The sequence below is a fragment of the Hypomesus transpacificus genome, chromosome 4 (genome assembly GCF_021917145.1).
Source record: "Hypomesus transpacificus isolate Combined female chromosome 4, fHypTra1, whole genome shotgun sequence".
NCBI lineage: Eukaryota > Metazoa > Chordata > Actinopteri > Osmeriformes > Osmeridae > Hypomesus > Hypomesus transpacificus.
The window spans coordinates 5,101,545-5,121,987 of record NC_061063.1 but is presented as its reverse complement, the minus strand read 5'-3'; the positions used below and the strand labels follow the sequence as shown (position 1 = coordinate 5,121,987).

Genomic DNA, 20,443 nt, shown 5'->3' with positions numbered 1-20,443 from the left:
TATGAAAAGAAAATATTTATTGAGAATTCTGAATTCTGGTGACACTGCCACAGTTGCGAATATACCCAGACAAACAGCAATTATACTCTTGAAGAATCCTGTTAAGTTTACTGAAAATCAAAATATCTCAAGCGTTCAACTTTTGCAGACACATAAGTACAGCTGGGGGACACATCTAGGGGACGGACCCCTGCTGTGTCACAAACAAAAAGTTCCCACCAATCCAGAAGCTGACTTTCTGTCATCTAAGTCTTCACATAAATAATCCTAAAATGTGGAGGGACACTGTTAAAATCAGTGCAGTTATGGAGAACAAAGTGTTCTGTTCTTGTAGCATCAGCCATTAGAACATGGTACATTCTCCCAGGGCTGACAGCTGTATTTGAAGGATGATGTTAACACTAGCTGACACACACAGCAGGAGTTGCTACTGAGCTAAACAAACAAAAAAGTTCATTTATCAGTTCCAATCATGCTTTGTCTAACTGGTACAATTTCACAGCCCTGTAAAGACATGTTGAATTTCTGTCAATTAGATTTTCATTTTTGATGTAAATAGCTGATACAAAAAAACAAAACAAAAAAACAAGCCTGAATGTCACACAAGAACAAAACACCTTGTGAATGTCTGGAAAAAGTCTAGTCTGCACCAGTAGTGTGATGATCACTGTGGTGATGCTCATCACAATCATCAACACCAAGCAGGTTGCCTGTGTACATGCCAGCCAGTGTTTGGGCATAGGGAAGGGGACAAAGGAAGTTTATCAACCAGTGGTGAAGCCTTACCATGACCCTTTACCAAACTGTGCCAAAGACAGGACATCAGTACAACTCAGAAAGGAGGGTGGAGAAATTGGCTGGTCTGGCTGGCTAATGTGGCCCAGAATGGACAGAGACTAGCAGCAGTGCAAAAGCCAATCATCAAATATACTTCCTCTATATCGCCTCTTCCTGTTTTTGGCACTGTTGAGTTTGGTAAGGTAGATGCATGGAGTTCTTATGTACGTACTAGTGTGTGTGTGTGTGTGTGTGTGTGTTAGTGCGAGAAATAACAGCTGTGCGTCCCGCTTTGCTCACACTGAACTCTTATAAACATTGTTCTCAAACGTCCTAATCTAAACCAAAATAATACAGTCTTCTGATTGAGGAGGAGGGGCATCCATGTGGAGCTACGTTAAGATGACCCCTCCTCTCCTTTTTATCCCCCCAACCCTCTCTCTCCCCATTCCCCTCCTCTCTTGGCTTCAGCGGATGGCCTTGACTGGACTCTTGAAGCTGGAGGCAGCCTGCAGCTGCAACTGGTAGGCCATGGGGTGGATCTTGAATCCGTACAACCTAAAGCAGATATCAGAGAAGTCATTCAGTCAATAGGAGAAGGATGAAAGGTGAACAGATCGTCTACCGAGGAGATCCAAATAAAAATGACGTGGGGGTTCTCATGTATTCACATACTAAAAGGTTAATGTTACATTAATCTCAATTTTAGGAGCAATTTAGGAACAAGTAGTGTCTCTTAATAAGAGCTGTCTAAGAGCGCCGTCTGTGTTTAAGATGGCAGCACCGTACCTGGGCACAAACTGGTTGGCGGGCCTCTTGGGGCGGTACTCAGGATGCACCATAAACAGCATGTGGGGGAAGCCGGTGCCAAAGTAGGCTCCGTCTGTGTGGTGGTGCCTGGAAGACTTGGGAGTGTACACATCCATGCACTTAGGACAGTACAGCTTTACCATAGCCTCCCCTGGAATGTCTGACAGGCCTGGAAAGTGAGGATGACGATAGGATTGTAATAGAACACCAGTTTCTCCTTTTATTTGAATAACAGGAAGATGAAAGTCAAACACTACAGGGTCAGACTTGCATAAAACCTTATTACTTTGTCATTTGCATAATGTTTTGAATAAACAATGAAAATGAGCTGGCTATAAACATGTGCATTAAGTCAAAGTAAAGCCACCAAAGTGCACCACACACCACTAGTAATACACACCTATGGGCAGCATGGGCTGGTTCTCACAATACACACGTGGGCAATAGCCAAAGTCCCCCTGTTGGTACTTCTCCAGCTGAAAGAGTGAGATTCCACTTAAATTCACATTTCCGGTACGGGTTATGAAATTAATAGGGAATGTTGTCAAGCAAAAATCTGACCATCTGAGCAATGCCTCTGTTGGTGAGGATGTAGCGGGCGTGGATCAGACCGTACAGCATCTCAGCTGCCTGCTCAATCAAGTCACTTTGGTTTGGGTTGTCCTCCAACTCCTCGTCTGTGAGAGGCAAAGGACAGATCGAGGGAGAGAGGAAAGGTCTGGCAACTTAATATGAATAAACACAACTAACAGAACAAATATCTTTCACATACTGTGGGATGCATGAATACATCGACATTGCGTTTCATGGATTTATACTACAAGGTACTCAAAAAGGTATTCCTTCCTTAAGTGTGCTATAGTCAGTTATAGTAGTATACAAACACTAAAGCAGTATAATGCTTGGTGTGGCCACTGACCTGGCTCCAAGTCCAGGATCATGTCCAGGGCCTGGCGGTAGTGAGGAACCTGCTCATTAAGTCCAGTCAGGTTGAACTTATCTTGAATGTAGTCTTCGTCCACCTGTCACGGAAGTAAAGGTAAGATCCCTGCTGTTTCAGAGCTATAGTACGTACATTAACCAGAAAGGAGCTGTTTCTGAGGAGTGTTTGCATCACTAATTTCCAATCGAGGGCACAAGAGACAAAGCCCTCAACATTTTTGGCTGTCCCTGGCTAAGGTCGTGGAGTGGAGAGAAAGGCATGGTAAATGCGTTGTCCAGTTTTCTATGACATACCTCACAAAAAAACTCGTTTCCCCTTAATCCACAGAACCAGGAGATCCATGACACTTCCTCGGAGCTACTCATCTCGAAACACTGCGGGACGAACGCGAGACAAGTCGATGAGTTATATTTTAACAAGTACACTGGTACAATTTAATCTGTAGCATTTCGTGTCTGGATTGGGTAGCTAATGCCATAATTTAATTTCACTTACATCTAGTGAAAGTTAACCTATTGATTGTCTCATGCCGGCAGCAAGCTTGACATATTCTGAAAGCTAGCAAAGAACTAAGCTAACAGTACAGTAGTAGGCAAGCTAACGTTTGCAAAATGATAAGAACTGCCAACAGAATGTCTTTCAAATGACAAATAACGTCGTAGTTATTACCCTCTAACAACCTTACAAACCCATTGCAACGCAAAAGGGTTGATATAATACTTTTTTTAAAGCATGAATCTAAATGCACATAGAATACCTTTAGCTAAGCTAACGCTGCTAAGCCCCGATGTGAAATTCAATATGGCGCATCGTTGAACTAGGCCGCATGAAATTTGATCTATTTTGTTGTCGGCATGAGTTTCCTCATCTAGATACACAAGCACGAGTGAATTAAACAGCTTACCCCCTTCTAAACGTTTAACAATCCAATAAAATATAAAAATTCAAATGTGTTAAGTTATAGGTAGCCAAATCGTAAACGAAATTGACAAAGTCCCTCTACGATTACTCTGCAGATAGGCGTTTCGCTGCTAGCAGCCAGTTAGCGAACTAGTAAAGTGATGACGTTCAAATTCAGAGACAAACTACAGTAGACGTAGGAAAGGGAGTTATGGGTTTTGTAGTTTGTATGATAAGCTACCAATGCCACTTCAACGGCTTTGTGCCTGGGCTATGCGTCAGTGAGTAAAATTAAACAAACTTTGCTTCAACTATATATATATATATTTTTTTTTATCATAAATTCAGACATAAGAGATATCTCCATTAAAACAAAAGAAGTTTATTTAACTTTTTTTTCCTCTGTATAATTTTATTATAATAAGACACTTCTCTGCTTGTACATTGCTCCCTTGAACTTAAAAAATGGCAACATTTGTTGGTGGGAATGTAAGTTGGGGTAGACAAAACTTAGATACATACCAATATACATACATGTGTGTATATTACGGTTCCATTAATAAACCATAAATGCTAATCAGCTTGAACCACTCCAGGTACCTTGGTAAGGCTGGAAATATAGTACAATCTTTGAATATTTCAGGAATACACTTTTTTTCATTAAACATGGGTACATATAATATGAGAGCACACCACTATTGAGAAGTTCAGAAAAAAATGGAGGGCTTTTCAGAGCCTGTGTCAGGTGTATGGCTCCCAATGTATTGCAGGCAAGGCAGGCTGCACCCTTACATGTGTTCATGCTTAGTGGAAGTTCTAGGGAAAAGAAAATAACCCACTTCATTTAATTACTTTTGCATATGCTAGAAATGTAAATGCACTGAGATGGAAAACAAAGTGTTCCCCTGCGTGTACTTCACTTAGATAAACACATTTAAATATTTTTGAATGCATGTAAGAAAATGTAGAATAATCCTAATATCTGTTAAAACCAAGTGTGCACAAACAAGGCAAGAGTGTTTGCCATCCACATTGCCCTCTCTCCACCCCTCAAGAGTTTTTGTAGACACCAGAAAAAGCACACAGACAGATCATACTCAATCAAAAGCCCTATTCACATCCCAAAGCTAGTCTTTAAAACTGTGGCCGTCGGTTAACAAACAAACCCCAACTTACAGCAGTGAAATGTATGCAGATGAAAAAAGAAAACATTTAAAATTGATCTAGCTCAACTGATGTTGCCCTGTTACTATGTCAAATCAAGCAGTGTGCCATCTCGTGAGTTGTCTGACAACACACGTGTGCATCAACCTTGGATACAAAAGGACTTCCTGTAATACTCTTGGATAGCTTTTGTTCCTCGCAGATGTTTGGAAATATGGTTCATGTTGGGTGGGTGGCAGCATCAGCTCCTCTATGCCACCCCTCCTTCCAAGTTCAGTATTCAGTTCAATAGGGAGCTTTTGTGTCAACTCAGCACTTAAACAGTCATCTTGAAGTAATGTGCGCTTTGAAAATACTTCCCCCCCAATGTGGAGCTTGCCTTTCCCGCTTTCTCTGAGGAGTCACGCACACAGCACAATGTGGATGTGTCTGAGAAGTGAACATTCCTGCAAGTAGTGGAACAGCAGAGCAGATCGAATAGTACAACAGAAGTACAATACTCAGGCAGCAGATTCTGCTGCCGCATCGTGTGTAACTTGGCTCATTAAATAAACAAACACCAACAAGGTCTTTATACTATATAGGAGTGCTTAGAGTGGACACTTCTCTACTGAAGAAAAAAAACATTTCTCCTGAACAGTAAATAGTGAAGCCAAACCTTTTGTATTTACTTCTTTCGTCATGACATCATATCAAACTTATTTTGCTTCAATTGGGGGGGGGGGGGGGGGGGGGGGGGGGGAGTTGGAAAAGGTATTCAAAAGAGGCAATGGTTTCTAAAATAAAGCATTCAAGCTATCAATTCAGTCTTGATAAGGGGTAAACAACAAACTTGAAAGTGAACAAGAGGAAAAACATGTCTTTTGGGGGGAAAAACCTCTCCATTTGCAGTGTGAGGATCCTGCTGCAGGTTGAGAGGATGCTACGATGAGGCTAAGAGAGACTTTGTATAACAGGACCCAAAGCAAAAAAATACTTAGCAGAGGAGGTCTAGTCAACAAAAAGACTCAGCAGAGGAGGTCTAGTCAACAAAAAGGAAAATAAGAATCACACGGTCCTATTTCTGAACAAGCAGCAAAGACATTGATAGAGATGAGATTGATGAGTGTGAGTGAGCAGTAGTACTTCAAAAGGATCTTGTCACAGTAATCAGATGTACTTCTTGTCAGGAGCAAAAAACTCAGAGGGAGGTGGGGAGATTGTATAAAAAGGGATTTTAATGACCTGCGTTGCAGAAGAAAAAAAAATACACACCCCTAACTTTTTTTATAAGGGAAGGAGGCTGAACCAAAACAGACAAATGAGAAAAAAAAGAAAAAAAAAACTGCAAGAAAAGATAAAGAAAAATATATAGTATGGTACAATTGTTCTCATTGAAAGAACCTGCGCTCCTAACCAGCCACAGGAGCAAGCTGCTGCAGAACAGCCCACCTGATACCACCCCAGCCCAAAGCGTGGTATACACACACACAAATATAAAAATCTGCCATCTCTTAGTTTGCCAATTCAACCAACAAATTTTCATGTCACACTGTCTGCAAAAACGTTGACTGGTGGATGTCCATGTCATTTTGTGCTTGTAGATGGATGTGTTCTCGAATGCTGTCAGTCCCAAAAAAAGGTTCAAAACAAACCCTGGTGCCTGTAGAATCTAGAAGTGAGATGTAGGGGTGGGGGTGACTGAATGGAGGCGGCTAACGGAGCAAAGAAAGGGTTTACAATAACGGACGGTAGACAGCAGATGAGGGGGGGGGGGGGGGGGCTAACGTGAATGTGTACACTGTCTCCCTCACTAGGTGTAGTACATTAACGTGCTAATGTTAGGAGGGTATGAGATAAGAGATGAAAGATGATAAAGAAAACGTTAAAAAGAAGTTGGGGTTTGGGTTGGATGCTCAATGTTTCCAGATCTTCCATCACTTCCTGTTCTTGGGGGAAGGCCAGTTGCCACGCCTCTCTCCCCGGTTGCCTCCTCCGTTGCCTGCTCCTCCTCCTCCTCCTCCGCCGCCCCCACCAGGCGGGCCTCGCGGACCCCTTCCTCCTCCACCTCCTCCTCCTCCACCTCCTCCTCCTGTGTTCACCCTGCGGTTCTGACGCTCCATCCCGGGGCGCTGGCTAGAGAAGCTTCTCTTGTTTGCCGCAGACTCTTTCGCCGTCATCTCTCGTTCGCCCACACCCCCCCCCCCTCCTCTGCCTGTCGGGTGGTGGTGATGGTGAGAGGAGTACGACTTCCCTCCTCCTGCCTCTCTCTCGCGGAACTCGGTGAAGTCGCTGCTCTCGGAGGCCGTCTCCCACTCCTCGTTGGCCTGGTCCGAGTTATGGTTGGAGAAGTCCGGGGATTTGGCGCCCCCTACAGGATTATGGTTGTGGTGGTGCTGAGATTGAGGCTGTCCAGCATTGCCCTGGTTGTAGTGATGGTGGTGATGGCTGTTCAAACTCACATTAGCACTGCCAAGATGGCCACTGGCGCTGTTGTTTGTAGTCGTTGTGGCGTTGTGGTTAGCGTTCTGGGCGTTCCCAGTTGTGGGAGCTGTGTTGGGGACACAGTCTGTATCCTGAACAGAATTCTGGGAAGGTGAGGAGGGTCTCCCTCCACCAATGACCCCAACGCCCCCGTTGATGCGAGCGGCGTTCTCTCGTTCCTTCAGCCGGCGGAAGCGCGGTGGCTTATCCTGCTGATGCTGAGAGCGCCCGTGGCGCCGGCGACGAGGCGGGCGCTCAAAGCCCCTGGGAGGAAAGCCACGCCCCTCTGAGCCCGACAGAGGAAGAGGAAGGGGGCCGCTGGAAGTAGAGGTGGAGTTGGTTGAGGACTGCTGGGTCCCGATGCCCCCGTTCTCAGCAGAGCCCTGTGGGGCTGGAGCAGGGGCAGTAGGGGCGGACTGGGACTGTGGAGGGTTGGCTCCCTGGCTCTGGGCCTGGCTTCCATCAGCTGGCTTCTCCTTCTTGTCCCCGTTACTCCCTCGGCCCGGCTCCTTGGGGGCGGAGGGCTGAGATGGTGCCTGCTGCTTTCGCACAGAGGCCGACGGCTTCGAAGACCAGCCCTGGGAGGCGGAGCCTGGCCCTGACCTGTGACCTCCGGCCATACCTCCTCCCCCTCCCCCGCTCCTGTAGATCCCTCCTCCTCCACCACCTCCGCCCCGGCCCCTCCTGGAGGGCACTCCCCTGGGGGTGAACACCCTGGCCTGGGAGCCCCTGGCTGGGCCGGAGGAGCCGCCGCCAGCGGGGATGCTGTCGGAGCCGTTCTTGGTGCTGGGCTTGCGGTCCTCCTTGTCAGACTGGGCGAGGTCGCTGGCTGCACTCTCGCTGCCCGTCTCCGAGCCCCTCTGCCTCCTCCTTTTGGGGATCTCTTCGTACTCGGAGCCCTCGCTGCGCGTCTCACTGCGGTTCCTGGCGCGCGCCGGGTTGGGCTGTGACCGCTCCTGGCCGTGCCGCCCCCCCGAAGTCTCACCTTTGAACTCCTGGTGGTAGCCAGTGCCCACGGAGGGCCGGTAGTCCCGGCTGCTACGGCCGCCGCCCCTGCCTCGGGCGCTGCCGCTCCCGCCAGGCGCGCCGGCCGTGTACGTCCCGCGGTAACCTCGCCCGCGGCCGTAAAACTCGCCCCCGCGGCCACGGCTGGCTCGGCTGCCCCTGGTGGAGTAGGACGCCGCCCCGCCCCTCTCGAAGGAGCGCTCCCTCTCCCTCCTGGAGGGGGGGCCCGAGTACCCTGAGGAGGGGGCAGGGTTGTCCCCGTCTTTGGGCCCTCTTCCTGGTCCTCCGCCTCCTGCGGGCCGGTCCTTCCCGCCGTTGCGTGGCTTGGCGGTCTGCGCCGCGTCATCTTTCCCAGACAGAGCAGAGGATTGTGGGCCTGAGGAGGCGTCCTGCTTAGCCGACGGTGGCTGGCTGCTGTCCTGCTCCTTGTCCTTCCCAGATCCCCCCGCGTTGGGCTTCTCTCCTCCTTCCCCCTCTCCGCCCTCTCTCTTCATCTCCTTCAGCACGGGCCTCTTAATGGGCCCCGCCCTCTTGTTGGCATTGCTGCCCCCCGACTGGCTGGAAGGTTTGTGGTCGGACGAGGGATTGGCTGAGTCCTCCCCTCGGGCGTTCCCACCCACTGCAGCGTTGGCCCTCCTGCTGTGAGAAGAGGCGCCAGGGGTGTTGCTGGAGCCGGGCCTCGGCCCCCACTGGGTCTCAGTCTTCTGCTCCCGTCCTCTCTGGCCCTCTCTGGGCTTGGGGTGGTGGTGCTGCTGCTGCAGGGAACCCTGCTGCTGGGGCTGGGCCTGGGAGTGGAGCGGGTGCTGGGAGGGGGGTGGAGCGGACGACTGGGAGGAGGAGTGAGCGTGCCCGGGGGTGGTTTTGTCCGGCTTCACGCTGCCCCCACTTCCGCCGTGGGTCTCGTGCTCCCTCTGGGTGGGCAGGTGATGCAGGGGCGCCTTGCCGCTGCCGTCCTCCTTGGCCGAGGAGGACGAGGAGGAGGAGGAAGAGCAGGAGGAGGACAGCGACGGCTGGTGAAGCGGAGGGGAGGGGTCGCCCTTCTTGGGCTCGCGGCCGTTCTCTGGCTTGTGTGTTTGGAGGTGGAAGTGGGAGGGGTTGTGGGGTTGGTGGCCGTGGTGGTGGTGAAGGTGGGAGTTGCTCTCCAGGGGGGAGAGGTCGGCGCGCCCGTTGCGGTCGTAGTGGGGGGTGCCCCAGATCTGGCCCTGCTGACCTCCCCTGGGGGGGCCCTCGTCCTGGTGGCTGAAGCCCCCCCCACTGCCTCTTTGCTGCTGGTGGGGGGGCATCCGGGTGCCACTGTCAGGAAAGTTGCTGTAGTTGCCCCGGCCACCCATGAAGGACTGGTGGGGATGGGGGTGGTGGCTGCCACCCTGCCCGCCCACCTGGCTGCCCACTGGGGGTGGGGTCTGGTTGGAGGAGCCGGAGGCTGAGCTGGGCTGCTGGATGGGCCCTGGGCCTCCTTCTCGCATGCGCACCGGAGGGGTGTCACTCCTAGTGAGGGGGACAGGAGAGAGTTGGAGGGAAACCGTGACGTGGATTCCAATTATAAAACCACACAAAACATTATTTATATTGCACTGTATGAAGAAAAAAAAATAAAATAATATATATATAAACAAACAAACACAGAATGACAGCTGACAGATCCATACCTGGGCCCCTTGCTCATGTCTTCATCCTCCTGCTTCTGCCTGAGGGGGGAGCTGAGTCCACGCCCCTCCACCCCCCCAGGGAACGCCTCTGGACCCCAGGCCAGCTTCGGGTCCATGGGGGGAGTCCCTCTGTGCGGGTGTCCAGGGTGCTGCTGCCTGTCGAAGGGATCTGAACCAGAGCCTCCTGAATCAGACCTCTCCCGCCCCATCAGACCTGCGACGCAGAGACAGGTTACAATGCTAGGACAACAGGTACACACTGTCAGCAATTGTCTTGTTATCAGTAAGGCCTATTTAACGAGCTTCCTGGTGGTGTAAGTTGGCCACAGAAATGCCCCCAGTAGACCCACCTGAGGGGTGCATGTTGGTGGAGTAGTAGTCCATGGGTGGGGGGCGGCCCTGCATCATACGGGGGTCCATGTAGGGCATCATCATCCAGCGGGGGTCGAAGTTCATGGCCAGCGGTGGGGGGCGCCCCATGGAGCCTGGCTGGTAGAGGGGGGACTGCTTGGGGCAGGGCTGGGGCGTGGAGCCTGGGGAGGGCCCCTGGGGGGCCGGGGGCTGCGGAGGCAGCGGGCCCTGTTGGCTCACCTGGCTGTGCTGCTGCTGCTGCTGCCACTGCTGCTGCTGTTTCAGGAGCTGCTCCTGCGCACACACACACACACACACATCACATTACTATTCATTTAGCAGACGCTTCTTTCCAAAGTAACGAACAAATGCTGCAGGTGTATAATTCCACAATATCTCTGAGGACGATTATTTTTATTGAGTGTGGAACAAATACATTTGGAGATAACCCCTTCTGTAAATCACACAAATACCACCAAGCCTGCAATGCAGTGCGGTTGTGTGGGGACTATTCTGGTAAAACATTGATTTGTCATTATTGATCAGAGCATGAAGCCATTCCAGTCTGGGACAGAGTATGAACGGAGGGCTCTGAAGAACGACAACACGCTCAATCAGAGGGGAAAATATCCCAAACAAGGCCGCTTAGACATCTAAAAAAAAAAACACCAAGCTGTGCTCACAATGACTCAGTGAGGCCAACGAAGGGAAAGGAGGTGGGTGTGAAATGACCAGAAGAAGACAGCTGAACTGCCAAGCAACCAGCTGGAATGAGAACTTCCTCCTCACCTGCTGCTGCCTCTGGAAGCGAGGGGGCAAGGACTTCTGGTACTTGGAGTAGCCCTGGGCAGGAAGCCCGCTGGCTTGGCGACCAGCTCCTCCCCCAATACTCTCCACCTTCACTGGGTCCACTCCTCCTCCTCCTCCTCCGCCGCGTGGGTGAGTGCCACCCGGGGCTTCGTCCTTGCCCTCCCCGGCGACAGGGGCCTCCAGCAGGGGCTGCTGTTGCTGGGGCACTGGGGGCTGGGGACACGGCTGGGTGTCTGGAAGAGGCGGAGCAGGACAATGGTAGTTAATAGCGACGCTCAAATACAAGGGGGGTTGTCAAACAACGGAAAAGATCACATGGGCAGTGTGGAGGGGTGTGAGGTCGGTGGCGGGGTGCACTCTGCACTCAGGGCTCACCAGTGTTGGAGTCATAGCTGCTGTTGCTGCTGGCCCTCTGTCTGTCCCCGCCGGGCCCTGCTCCGGGCTGGACGGACAGCAAGGGGGGCTCCTCAGGGTCCACGCAGGGGGACGGCGGCTGGCTGATGTTGGGGGAGGAGGCCGACAGGGAGGGGCTGGGGCTGCCCGCCGTGGCCACGGTGGAGCTGCCGTCCAGGCTGGGGGGCTTGCTGCTGCCCCCCAGGTGCTGCTTCTCGTCCAGCCTCTTGAGCTTCTCGGCGCAGGCCGCGCGCCTCTCCTCCTCCATCCGGCGCTCCTCCTCCTCCCGGCGGCGGCGGGCTCGCTCCACGGCGGCGGAGATCTCCGTGGAGGACTGCTTCCTCCTCTGGCGCCACGTCTCGTCCTCGTCTTCGCCCGGGGGCGGGGCCAGCAGGCCCGCCTGGGGAGGAGGGGTGGGGCCTCCTGCCTGGGGCGGGGCTTGTTGCTGGGGAGGGGCCGACTTCCCTGCGGGCAGGGCGGCAGGGCCGGAGCCTGCGACTGGGCCAGCCTGGTTATGAGGGCGGTCCTGAGACACACGCACACGTCAGGAAAGGCAACACGGAAACACCGAGCTGCACTAGCATCAATCCCTCTCTTTGTGTGACGACGACTGAGACAACAGCGAGTGGGCAACGAGAGAAACGTAAAGCAACGGACGGTCATGTCATGAGAGGAATGCATCACGAATGAACACCGTATGGTATGGATGGGTGCATGTCTACCAGGCCCTGGCCCCCAGATACCTGTCGGTAGTAGGAGTAGGGCCCCTGTCCGAGGAGAGGCCCTGGTGGGGGGGAGGGCTGCTCCCGGGGGCCACCCAGCCCAAGCCTACGTCCCTGTATACAGGCAGGCACACAGCAGTTAGCCAGGCTAAACATGCAGTTTTCACACCACACAGGCCTCATTACTACCCCCGCTTCTCCTCTCCTCACCCTGACTTGATAGCGTTTTTTTGTTTGTTGTTGTTTTTTTTACCCTATCGAGTGTTCCATCTTTCCTGAGCGCGTTTAAGCTGCCTCTGAAAAAAGGCCCCGTGTCAGTGGAGGGGTGTACCTGGTAAGAGGTGGGGGCACTTCCCTGGCCCCCCCAGCCGCTGCCCTCCTCGGCCCATCCTGGCTTGCTGGAGGGGGGCGGGGGGCCGTCGGTGGTGGGAGGGGTGCGGCGACTGTCCCCCCCGCTGTCGGAGGCTCGAGAGCGGGAGCCTGGGGCAGGGCCGTCCTGGGGCCTCTGCTGGTCCCTGTGGGTGAGGACAGGAAGGAGGAGGAGCACATGTCAATATAACAGCCATTAGCAGATTAGTCATTCTTCACCAGCACACGTCCCAACATGCCTCTCTGACCAGGCTCCGCCTCCTTACCGCGCTCCGTTCTTGCTCTCGCTCCTCTCCTCGTCCCCTTCGTCCTCCCCTTCGTCGTCGCTGAATTTCAGCTTGGCCGAGTAGTCGATCTCCTCGTGAGCGCCTGTGGACGGGACGAGAGTCGGGGCGCGTTACGCCACAAGCCAGCACAACGCGCCCTCGTACCATGGCGACACGCTCACGCAACGCAGGCGGCACCAGAAGGACATTAAACAATGCATGCTCTTCATCTCTTCCCTCCCCCCCTTCCACTGTAACAACCCTGATCCTTGTCCCCTCCCCCCCCTCTTCCCCTCCCCCTCCCCCAGAGCTGCATGTAGACGACGCAGTGGAAGCTCTTTGGCTTGGCAGCAGGAAATCTGATAGCTAGGCTGCATACAGGAGGCGCTTGTTGGCAAACATCACTCTCACTCTCCTCTACATCCATCATCTACTGAATCATTCAGGCGCAGCAGCACTAAAACAGCACCAGCACGATTAACAGAGATAAACTTTAATCAACCTCCCTCTCAGCAAAAATAGATGGGGTTATCTGACAGCATCTCAACGACAAGAGGATAGGAGGGTTTCTATATGTAAGCTGTAACTTTTTTGGCATCCGTTTAGCTTTCCCTTATATGATATAGAACCATAAAGTGAAGGCCCTTTCGACTTTTGGACTCATCCATGTTGACGTGAGCTCATCACGTGCAACAACAGCTGAGCTAAAGCCCAGATCCCAGGAGGTGACCCAGGAGGTGACCCACCTGCCCAGCCCTCGTCTCCATCATGGTCCAGCTCGTCCAGCTCCTTCAGGTCGTCCTGCTTCAGGATGGAGGGACGCTTCACCACCTCTCCCCCGCCACGCGGCCCACCCTGGGGCCTCCCGTCTGGGCCGCCCTGGGAACGAGCGAACCTGGAGGGGGACAGGAGGATGGCAAATATGGTAAGTTAGGCTGTTCTACATAATGGCCCTGTGCGTTCAGTTAAAAGCCTTCACCTGGTGTCATTATTATTATTATTTTTTTTTACAAATGTATAAATGTGAGTGTAAAGAGGGGGGGGGGGGGGGCTCTGTTCACCTGGGGGCTGTCTCTCCTGGTGGGGGGAACCTGTAGGGCCCCTGGGGGCCGTAGGGAGGCGGGAAGGGCAGGTAGGGAGGGTACATCTGAGAAAGGGAGAAAGGAACACAGGGTTCGTTAGCGACAAGCTCAGGAGCAGTCAGGGTCAGGCTGTGTAGAGCAGTGTAGGCAGGGAGCAGAGCAGTGAGTGAAAGGCTGTAGCAGACGGGTGTGTCACCCAGCAACGCTGCTGCTCTCTCCTCTCACACAGGGGAACGACTCAAACTACTTTACAAAAAACATTGACTGACCCTAACCCATTGTTTTGTTCTTTTCCTTTTTTATCATCCTAAAATATGTCAAAGTCCTGTAAGTCTGTGCATCAATACTTCGCCTGACAGTTGCCGGCCCACTTGTGTGTCCCAGGTGTCATATCATACAGATGTGGTGCAGTATTACACAGTGGAGGACTTTCCTCATACTGAGATGACTCAGATGTTTCCTTCTAGCCAACGCCTCCAGATATGAAAAGCATCACCGTGCATTACAGGTGGCTTTCTCTAAAACTCTCGTCGACGTTTGAGAACAGATGTACGAGCTGAGGTGGAGCGCGGGTGGAAGCGGGGCGAGGCGGACACACTTACGAAGGGGGGCATGATCCCTCGGTAGGCAGGGAAGCCGGGACCCACCGCCGGCTGAGGCAGGGGCAGGGAGGGGCTGCCAGTGGGCGGGTTCCTAGGTGGCACGTGGGACGAGGGATTCTGCTGCTGCTGCTGGAGAGAAGGCGGACCTTGGCCGACCCCTCCGACCGCTGCCCCCTCCATCACCAAGGCCCCTCCAGCACCACCCTCCGCTACTCCCTCCCCCGCCAGGGCGGGCGCCAGGGCGCGGCCCCCACCGTCCCGCCAGCTTGTAACGTCTGAGGAGAGGGGGGGGGGAGATGTGGGTAACGAAAGAGGAAGAAAGAGGTCAGTAACCATGTGAGGTATGTGCTGTTTGACAACATAAGACACAAAAAAACCCTTTCTGCCTCGTTAGCCAAGGATGCCCTGATGAATGTACCCTAGGTCTACATTCTGAATGGGATTACGATGACGGTTACTCACTCGGGGGGCGGAGGCTTGGTCCGGGCCCATACCACTGATCTGCAGTGCCCTGTTCTCTGCCAACCCTGTCCTGGTCGCCAGCCGCCTGCAGGGTGGGAAATTCCTCGCGAGAGAATGGCGACTGTTGGTTTGATCCCTTTCCACCTGAGCCCAGGGAACAGAGGGAGGAGGTTAGCGGGGCGTCATGTGCAGGTCTGGTTTAAGGTCTGCTATCGCCAGACGGCAATGTGGCAGGTCACTCTGCTGTTAAGACATGGCCACGGAGAGAGAGACACACACACACAGTAAGGGAAGGAAGAGAGACACCACTCACCATCTCCTTGTGCTCCAAGTGTAACATTGGCCTGAGCCCAGGACTTTGCCCCTGCGGCCTGGGCTGAAGCCGGGGCCGGAGCCTGAGAAGGACACACAGAACGACAAGGAGAAAACCATCAGATGGGATAGGATATGGAGGATTGTGGTACATAGCTCTGCCATCTATACAAGTTAAAATAGATGCGCCTACGGTGAGTGTGTGTGTGTGTGTGTATGCGTGCGTGCACAGCAGCATTGGTACCTCTGGAGCTGGGGGGGTTCTCGGGCGAGTCGGTTCTGCAAGCGTCTGTGAAACCACAGGCTGCTGCGACTCCGGCTGCGGTGCTGACAATACATCGGTACTGAGGAGAGAGATCAGGAGAGAGTGATCAGGAGAGAGATAGAATGATCAGGGGAGAGAGATCAGGAGAGAGATAGAATGATCAGGGGAGAGAGATCAGGAGAGAGATAGAATGATCAGGGGAGAGAGATCAGGAGAGAGATAGAATGATCAGGAGAGAGAGATCAGGAGAGAAAGCTGAGGAGAGAGAGTGATCAGGAGAGAGGGAGATCAGGAGAGAGAGATCAGGAGAGAGATAGAATGATCAGGAAAGAGAGAGATCAGAAGAGAGAGAGATCAGGAGAGAGAGATCAGGAGAGAGACAGCTCAGGAGAGAGAGAGAACTCAGGATAGAGAGGGTAATCAGGAGAGAAAATGATCAGGAGAGAGAGAGATCAGGAGAGAGAGTGATCAGGAGAGAGAGATCCGGAGGGAGAGAGAGAGAGATCAGGAGAGAGAGATCCGGAGAGAGAGAGAGATCAGGAGAGAGATCCGGAGAGAGAGAGAGATCAGGAGAGAGAGATCCGGAGAGAGAGAGATCCGGAGAGAGAGAGACCAGGAGAGACAGAGATCCGGAGAGAGAGTGATATCAGGAGAGAGAGAGATCCGGAGAGAGAGAGACCAGGAGAGAGAGAGATCAGGAGGGACAGTGAGATCAGGAGAGAGTGAGATCAGGAGAGAGGACCACAACAGATGGGCTGGTGACAGACATCCCAGTCATTCTGACACCTGGCTAATTACTGAGCTGAAACGTGTTCCTTCTCTCTATCACACCTTAGCTGCCACATCTCCAATGAACAGGACATCTGGAAGGCGGGATTGTTCTCGAGAGTGACGCACGACACATTTTACATTAAAACGGACGCTTCTGTACATAGACTCCTTGCTTTGCGAAGACATTTTAGCTGACTGGACACTGCGGTGCTGTTTGTTGGAGGGCAGTGCAGGGCCTCACCTCTTTGGGTCTGCTGGTTCCTGCTTGCTTGCCCATCCTGTGCCGTCTCTGGGAACGAGGGAGACGTTGGGGTCGTTGCCTTTGTTCTCCGCCTTCAGACTGGGCAGGTTGGCAGGGGGGGGCATGCGCCGCGCGGAGGCAACTTTACCAAGAGACTGCAGGCCATGGCGGGGGGGAACTGGTGTGGAGAGCGAGGAAGGGGTAGAAAAGGGAGGGCAGAGACACAACACGGAGATAAAGGGAAAGATCGAGATAGAAAGGAAGGAGGAGAGAGATAGAGAGAGCGGGGGGAAAGCAGGGGGTGGGGTAGAGAAAGAGACCGGAGGGGAAGTCATTAGCAGGGAGCCCAGTGTAACTTGACACCCTGGGGGTGGGGGGGGGGGACAGAACAGAGAGGAGGGGCATGCCAGCCACAGCAGTGCTCGCTAACAGGCTGCTACCCTACACAATGAGATGCCTCAACAACTCCATACAATTGGAAGAGAATAGCCCAAAGACACCCTCATATCCACCGTTTCCTTTGAATACGTATCTGAGAGGTTTCCCCAGACTAAAATAACACTGTGAGGAAATGTCTTGCTCTACTCTAATGGAGGATGCTGCTTGACTCATAGGGTAGAGTGTTTGGGTGGCGGTCTGAACAGTGTAGGCCTATCTGTGTTGAATATCAATCCCTCATTTGTTCCTATGGTCTGAGAGACCTAAACCACACAAGAGCTGGGTGCTACTGCTGTGTGTGTGTGGGTTGGGTGCAGTTTGGAAACAGGGGCTGCTGCTTAGACATGGTGGGGAGCTGCTGAATTAAACATGGAGGGTGAGATCTTGCGCCAGTCAAACTGCTATTACAAGCAGACCTCTGTGTCAGGCCGAGGCCAGGGCCAACTAGCCAGCCAGCCTTTGTGTTGTCCACTCTTGATATAAGCCTATGGCCTCTATGGCTCTCTGTCATTTGAGCCTAGGTCTGCAAACTCAAATGTACTGACGCGTATCCTTTATGTGCATTAATCTTGCGGGGGAAATAAAGATAATCAGTGCAATGCAAAAGCTACCAATGTGGTTGTTCAGTACAATTGAGGTTCTCCATGTTACTCACTAGTATGGGAATCTCAACTCAACTACTTAAACTATGGCCTATGGAATTGAACCCTTTAAAAATACAGAGTTATTATCTACTGTCGTTATTCGACACCATGTCTGCAAATACAAAAGATATATAATAGAATGAATCCATACATTCAAATCACTGAGACAAACACTGAGAAAAAACCTTCAAAACAAATGAAATTGCAATTAGCTTCATCATTCCAGCTTTCCATCAACACTAAGAGATACTCACCAACAGGCTTTTGTGCTTCAAGGCTCTTTCCTTTGTAGGTTTCAAACAGGTTGAGAGATGCATACTTGGTTTTGCCATCCTTCCCCTTTGCAGTTTGCCCAGAGCGCTCTGACATTGCGCTGTCCGCTCATTGAGTATGGTGAGCCCTGAGACTGAGGAGACCCGAGAAGAAGCAGTGAGAGAAAGAGACATTAGACATCCGATACCAGACGTACGGTGAAAGTGAGAGTCAACTAAATAGTGGTGTTGAGTTGACAAAGGGTTCTACACAGCGACAGGATTCTCACTCTGCCAGTCTGTAACTTTGCATTTGCTGTGCGCCAGCCCGACAGTGTACGTTAGTGCAAGTTGACTCTGTTCTCAATGTGAATCCCCTGGAGGAGGCCCAGTGTTCTGACTGGATGCATGGCTGCTGCTAGGCCTACATCAGAGATCCATCAGAGAGCCAACACTTCCAGCAGGAAATACTGTACTTATAGAAAAGGCAAAGAACCACGGTTGCCATGGAGATACATTATAAATGATTTTCCTCCATGTCTGCCTTGAAAGGGAGTGCCACCATGGCAACACCAGTGTGGATCTTGTTTTACTGCTCACCAATAAAATTCACTGACATCTGTCTAATTCATAAAGATTTGGCTGGCCTTAAGGCCCGCTGCACTGCTTAGCAAAACCCTGTCAACTGTTATTACAAGAGATGACGACCCCCCTCCTCCTCCCTCCATACACACACATTTAAATGCCTTCTCTTTGTAATTCAGTTTGTGATAAATTACTCATTTTCATTATGATGGTGATCAATTTTCGCTAGCATGACAATGGGTAGCACACAATTTTCCCAGGAGGATGAATGAAGTACTTATGTATCTATCTATCCATATTTCCCAGGAGCTGAAGAAATAAAAAAAATATTTGCCCAAATTCATTCTCACTGTTGTCACAAAAATATGGCAGCCAACTATTGAGATGACTGTCAAGTAATTATCTTAATCAACAATGATATCAGGCCTGTTTACATGTGGTAGCCTATACCCTTTGGTAGACAACAGCAATGTTTGGTAGCTTTAAACCTTGTCTAACCTGTCTAAGCAACAAAGGAACAAGACATCATTTTGAACCACAGTAGAGAGGATGTAAAATAGGTGATTACATAAACATCAGTAAGAACAAATGAGTTTGAGTCACTATTCCCTACAATAACTGACCAGTAGCAGTTCTCAATATCATAAGAGATTAGATCATTAGGCCGTGGTGTGGCTGGCCAACTACAGCAGCTACGCTACGTGTTGTTTAGGGATTAACAAGGACAGCTAGTAACAAGCCATCAGTGCAATACACCATCATTAGGGCCTTGTGGCTAGCTTACTACAAGAGAACTTCATGGCCATACAGTAAACATTGCATCGCACCAGATCACTATGGTTACCGGCGTTGTACCACTACATCAGTTAAACATACCACACACACGTGTTTCGGTGTCACAATATAACTACTGTGATTACCCATCATCGACTTTGCATCGGCATCAGTTAGACGGCTAGCTCAACTAGCTAGCTAAGACGGCCTCCATATTCACGTTGGGAGGGGGACTCACTGCGTTGTTTCATAATGCGTTTCCAATATCATGCAATGATGATATTAGACGCTACACATTTCTTATCGAATCACTGTGTATAGTTACATTTTAATTTGAATTGAGCAGGTGTATACTCAGTTGGTAATTGTGGAACAAAATGAACAAGAACAGTGTAATTTAGAAAGGAATTATATGGAAAGAACAAAACAAAATGGCGGTGTGGTTGGTAGGCCTGTCCGAATTCGAAGCTAGAACAAACCGGCTAGCTTAGCTTGAACGGTAGCTAAAGACGCTCAACGTCTGACATGTGAAATTCACAATTTTCACCGACTTATGATAACTAATGTAAATGTAACTATCGCTTCGATGTAATGCAAGCCAAATTCATATGTTAGCAACAAGCCTTTTGGCGTGCATTGATATATAGCTAACCAGAACATACCCTAATGTTCACTGCTTAGCTAACTATTAATACAATTTGCTAACACTAGCGAGCCGTGCACTAGAACACGTATGTTAAGGCTAACGTTAGCTAACCTCCAAGCTAGCTATAAGTTGATGTCCAACCGTGGCCAAATTATGCATTTTGCTTAACGTTACATAAAAATGCAAAATATTGGTAGCTACTAACCTGGTCTCGTCCCGACTTGTCTCGAGGTTGTATCGCAGAATTATATATTAGTTTAGCACTCACGTTAGCTTTCTGGCTAGCTACAGCTCACGCTGGGTCAGCGAGCTACTTAGCTACTACTAGCAATGCCCTACTAGCAGGTTAGGTACTACTAGCTACGAGTTGCTAGTTCGTCGGCTAGGCAGCCCAAACTAGAATATAATTATGATGTAAATTTAGGTAGAGAATGCTGTAGACTAATGTGTGTAAATCGGCTTACTTGTACTCCTTTTCTTTTTCCAAAAAACAAATGAAAAAGGAAAAAGAAAAATATTACAGAGGGCTTGATCCGTCACTACAAGAGCCGTCAACGGCTACTAGCGACGGCAGTGCAGAGGGGGGTGGAGGGCACGCAAAGAAGGCGGAGCAGAATTATAATAAGGAGTTCCGATTCCGATTTTGGTCCAATCAGCCCAAATATTCAGATTTTCTTCTCCCAATAGTTTATCTTTAAATCACGCACTGTTTTTTTTATGTAACGCATTGTTTACGCATCATATCAAT

General features: G+C 51.0%; 2 protein-coding genes across 5 annotated transcripts; both read right to left on the bottom strand.

Annotated features, from left to right (window-relative positions):
* On the bottom strand, nucleotides 1-3,593 carry csnk2b (casein kinase 2, beta polypeptide). 2 transcript variants are annotated; one of them, XM_047018728.1, is made up of 7 exons: nucleotides 3,435-3,593; nucleotides 2,824-2,904; nucleotides 2,507-2,609; nucleotides 2,149-2,264; nucleotides 1,988-2,063; nucleotides 1,567-1,756; nucleotides 1-1,335 (listed from the first exon to the last, which is right to left on the bottom strand). In XM_047018728.1, exons 2-7 carry the CDS (start codon nucleotides 2,893-2,895, stop codon nucleotides 1,245-1,247), a joined length of 648 nt encoding a protein of 215 aa, XP_046874684.1. In that variant the 5' UTR covers nucleotides 2,896-2,904; nucleotides 3,435-3,593; the 3' UTR covers nucleotides 1-1,244. The 2 variants fall into 2 exon arrangements, with proteins under 2 accessions (XP_046874684.1, XP_046874685.1); XM_047018729.1 differs by lacking the exon at nucleotides 3,435-3,593 and adding an exon at nucleotides 3,288-3,414.
* A 1,645-nt stretch (nucleotides 3,594-5,238) lies between these two features.
* Nucleotides 5,239-20,276, bottom strand: prrc2a (proline-rich coiled-coil 2A). 3 transcript variants are annotated; one of them, XM_047018626.1, is made up of 17 exons: nucleotides 19,901-20,276; nucleotides 17,694-17,845; nucleotides 16,358-16,535; nucleotides 15,325-15,424; nucleotides 15,082-15,163; nucleotides 14,769-14,912; nucleotides 14,307-14,581; nucleotides 13,684-13,769; nucleotides 13,369-13,517; nucleotides 12,623-12,725; nucleotides 12,319-12,502; nucleotides 12,009-12,101; nucleotides 11,248-11,791; nucleotides 10,852-11,105; nucleotides 10,062-10,356; nucleotides 9,712-9,925; nucleotides 5,239-9,550 (listed from the first exon to the last, which is right to left on the bottom strand). In XM_047018626.1, exons 2-17 carry the CDS (start codon nucleotides 17,806-17,808, stop codon nucleotides 6,511-6,513), a joined length of 5,856 nt encoding a protein of 1,951 aa, XP_046874582.1. In that variant the 5' UTR covers nucleotides 17,809-17,845; nucleotides 19,901-20,276; the 3' UTR covers nucleotides 5,239-6,510. The 3 variants fall into 3 exon arrangements, with proteins under 3 accessions (XP_046874582.1, XP_046874581.1, XP_046874583.1); XM_047018625.1 differs by having other exon boundaries at nucleotides 20,160-20,276; XM_047018627.1 differs by lacking the exon at nucleotides 12,009-12,101 and having other exon boundaries at nucleotides 20,160-20,276.
* Nucleotides 20,277-20,443: the final 167 nt, after the last annotated feature.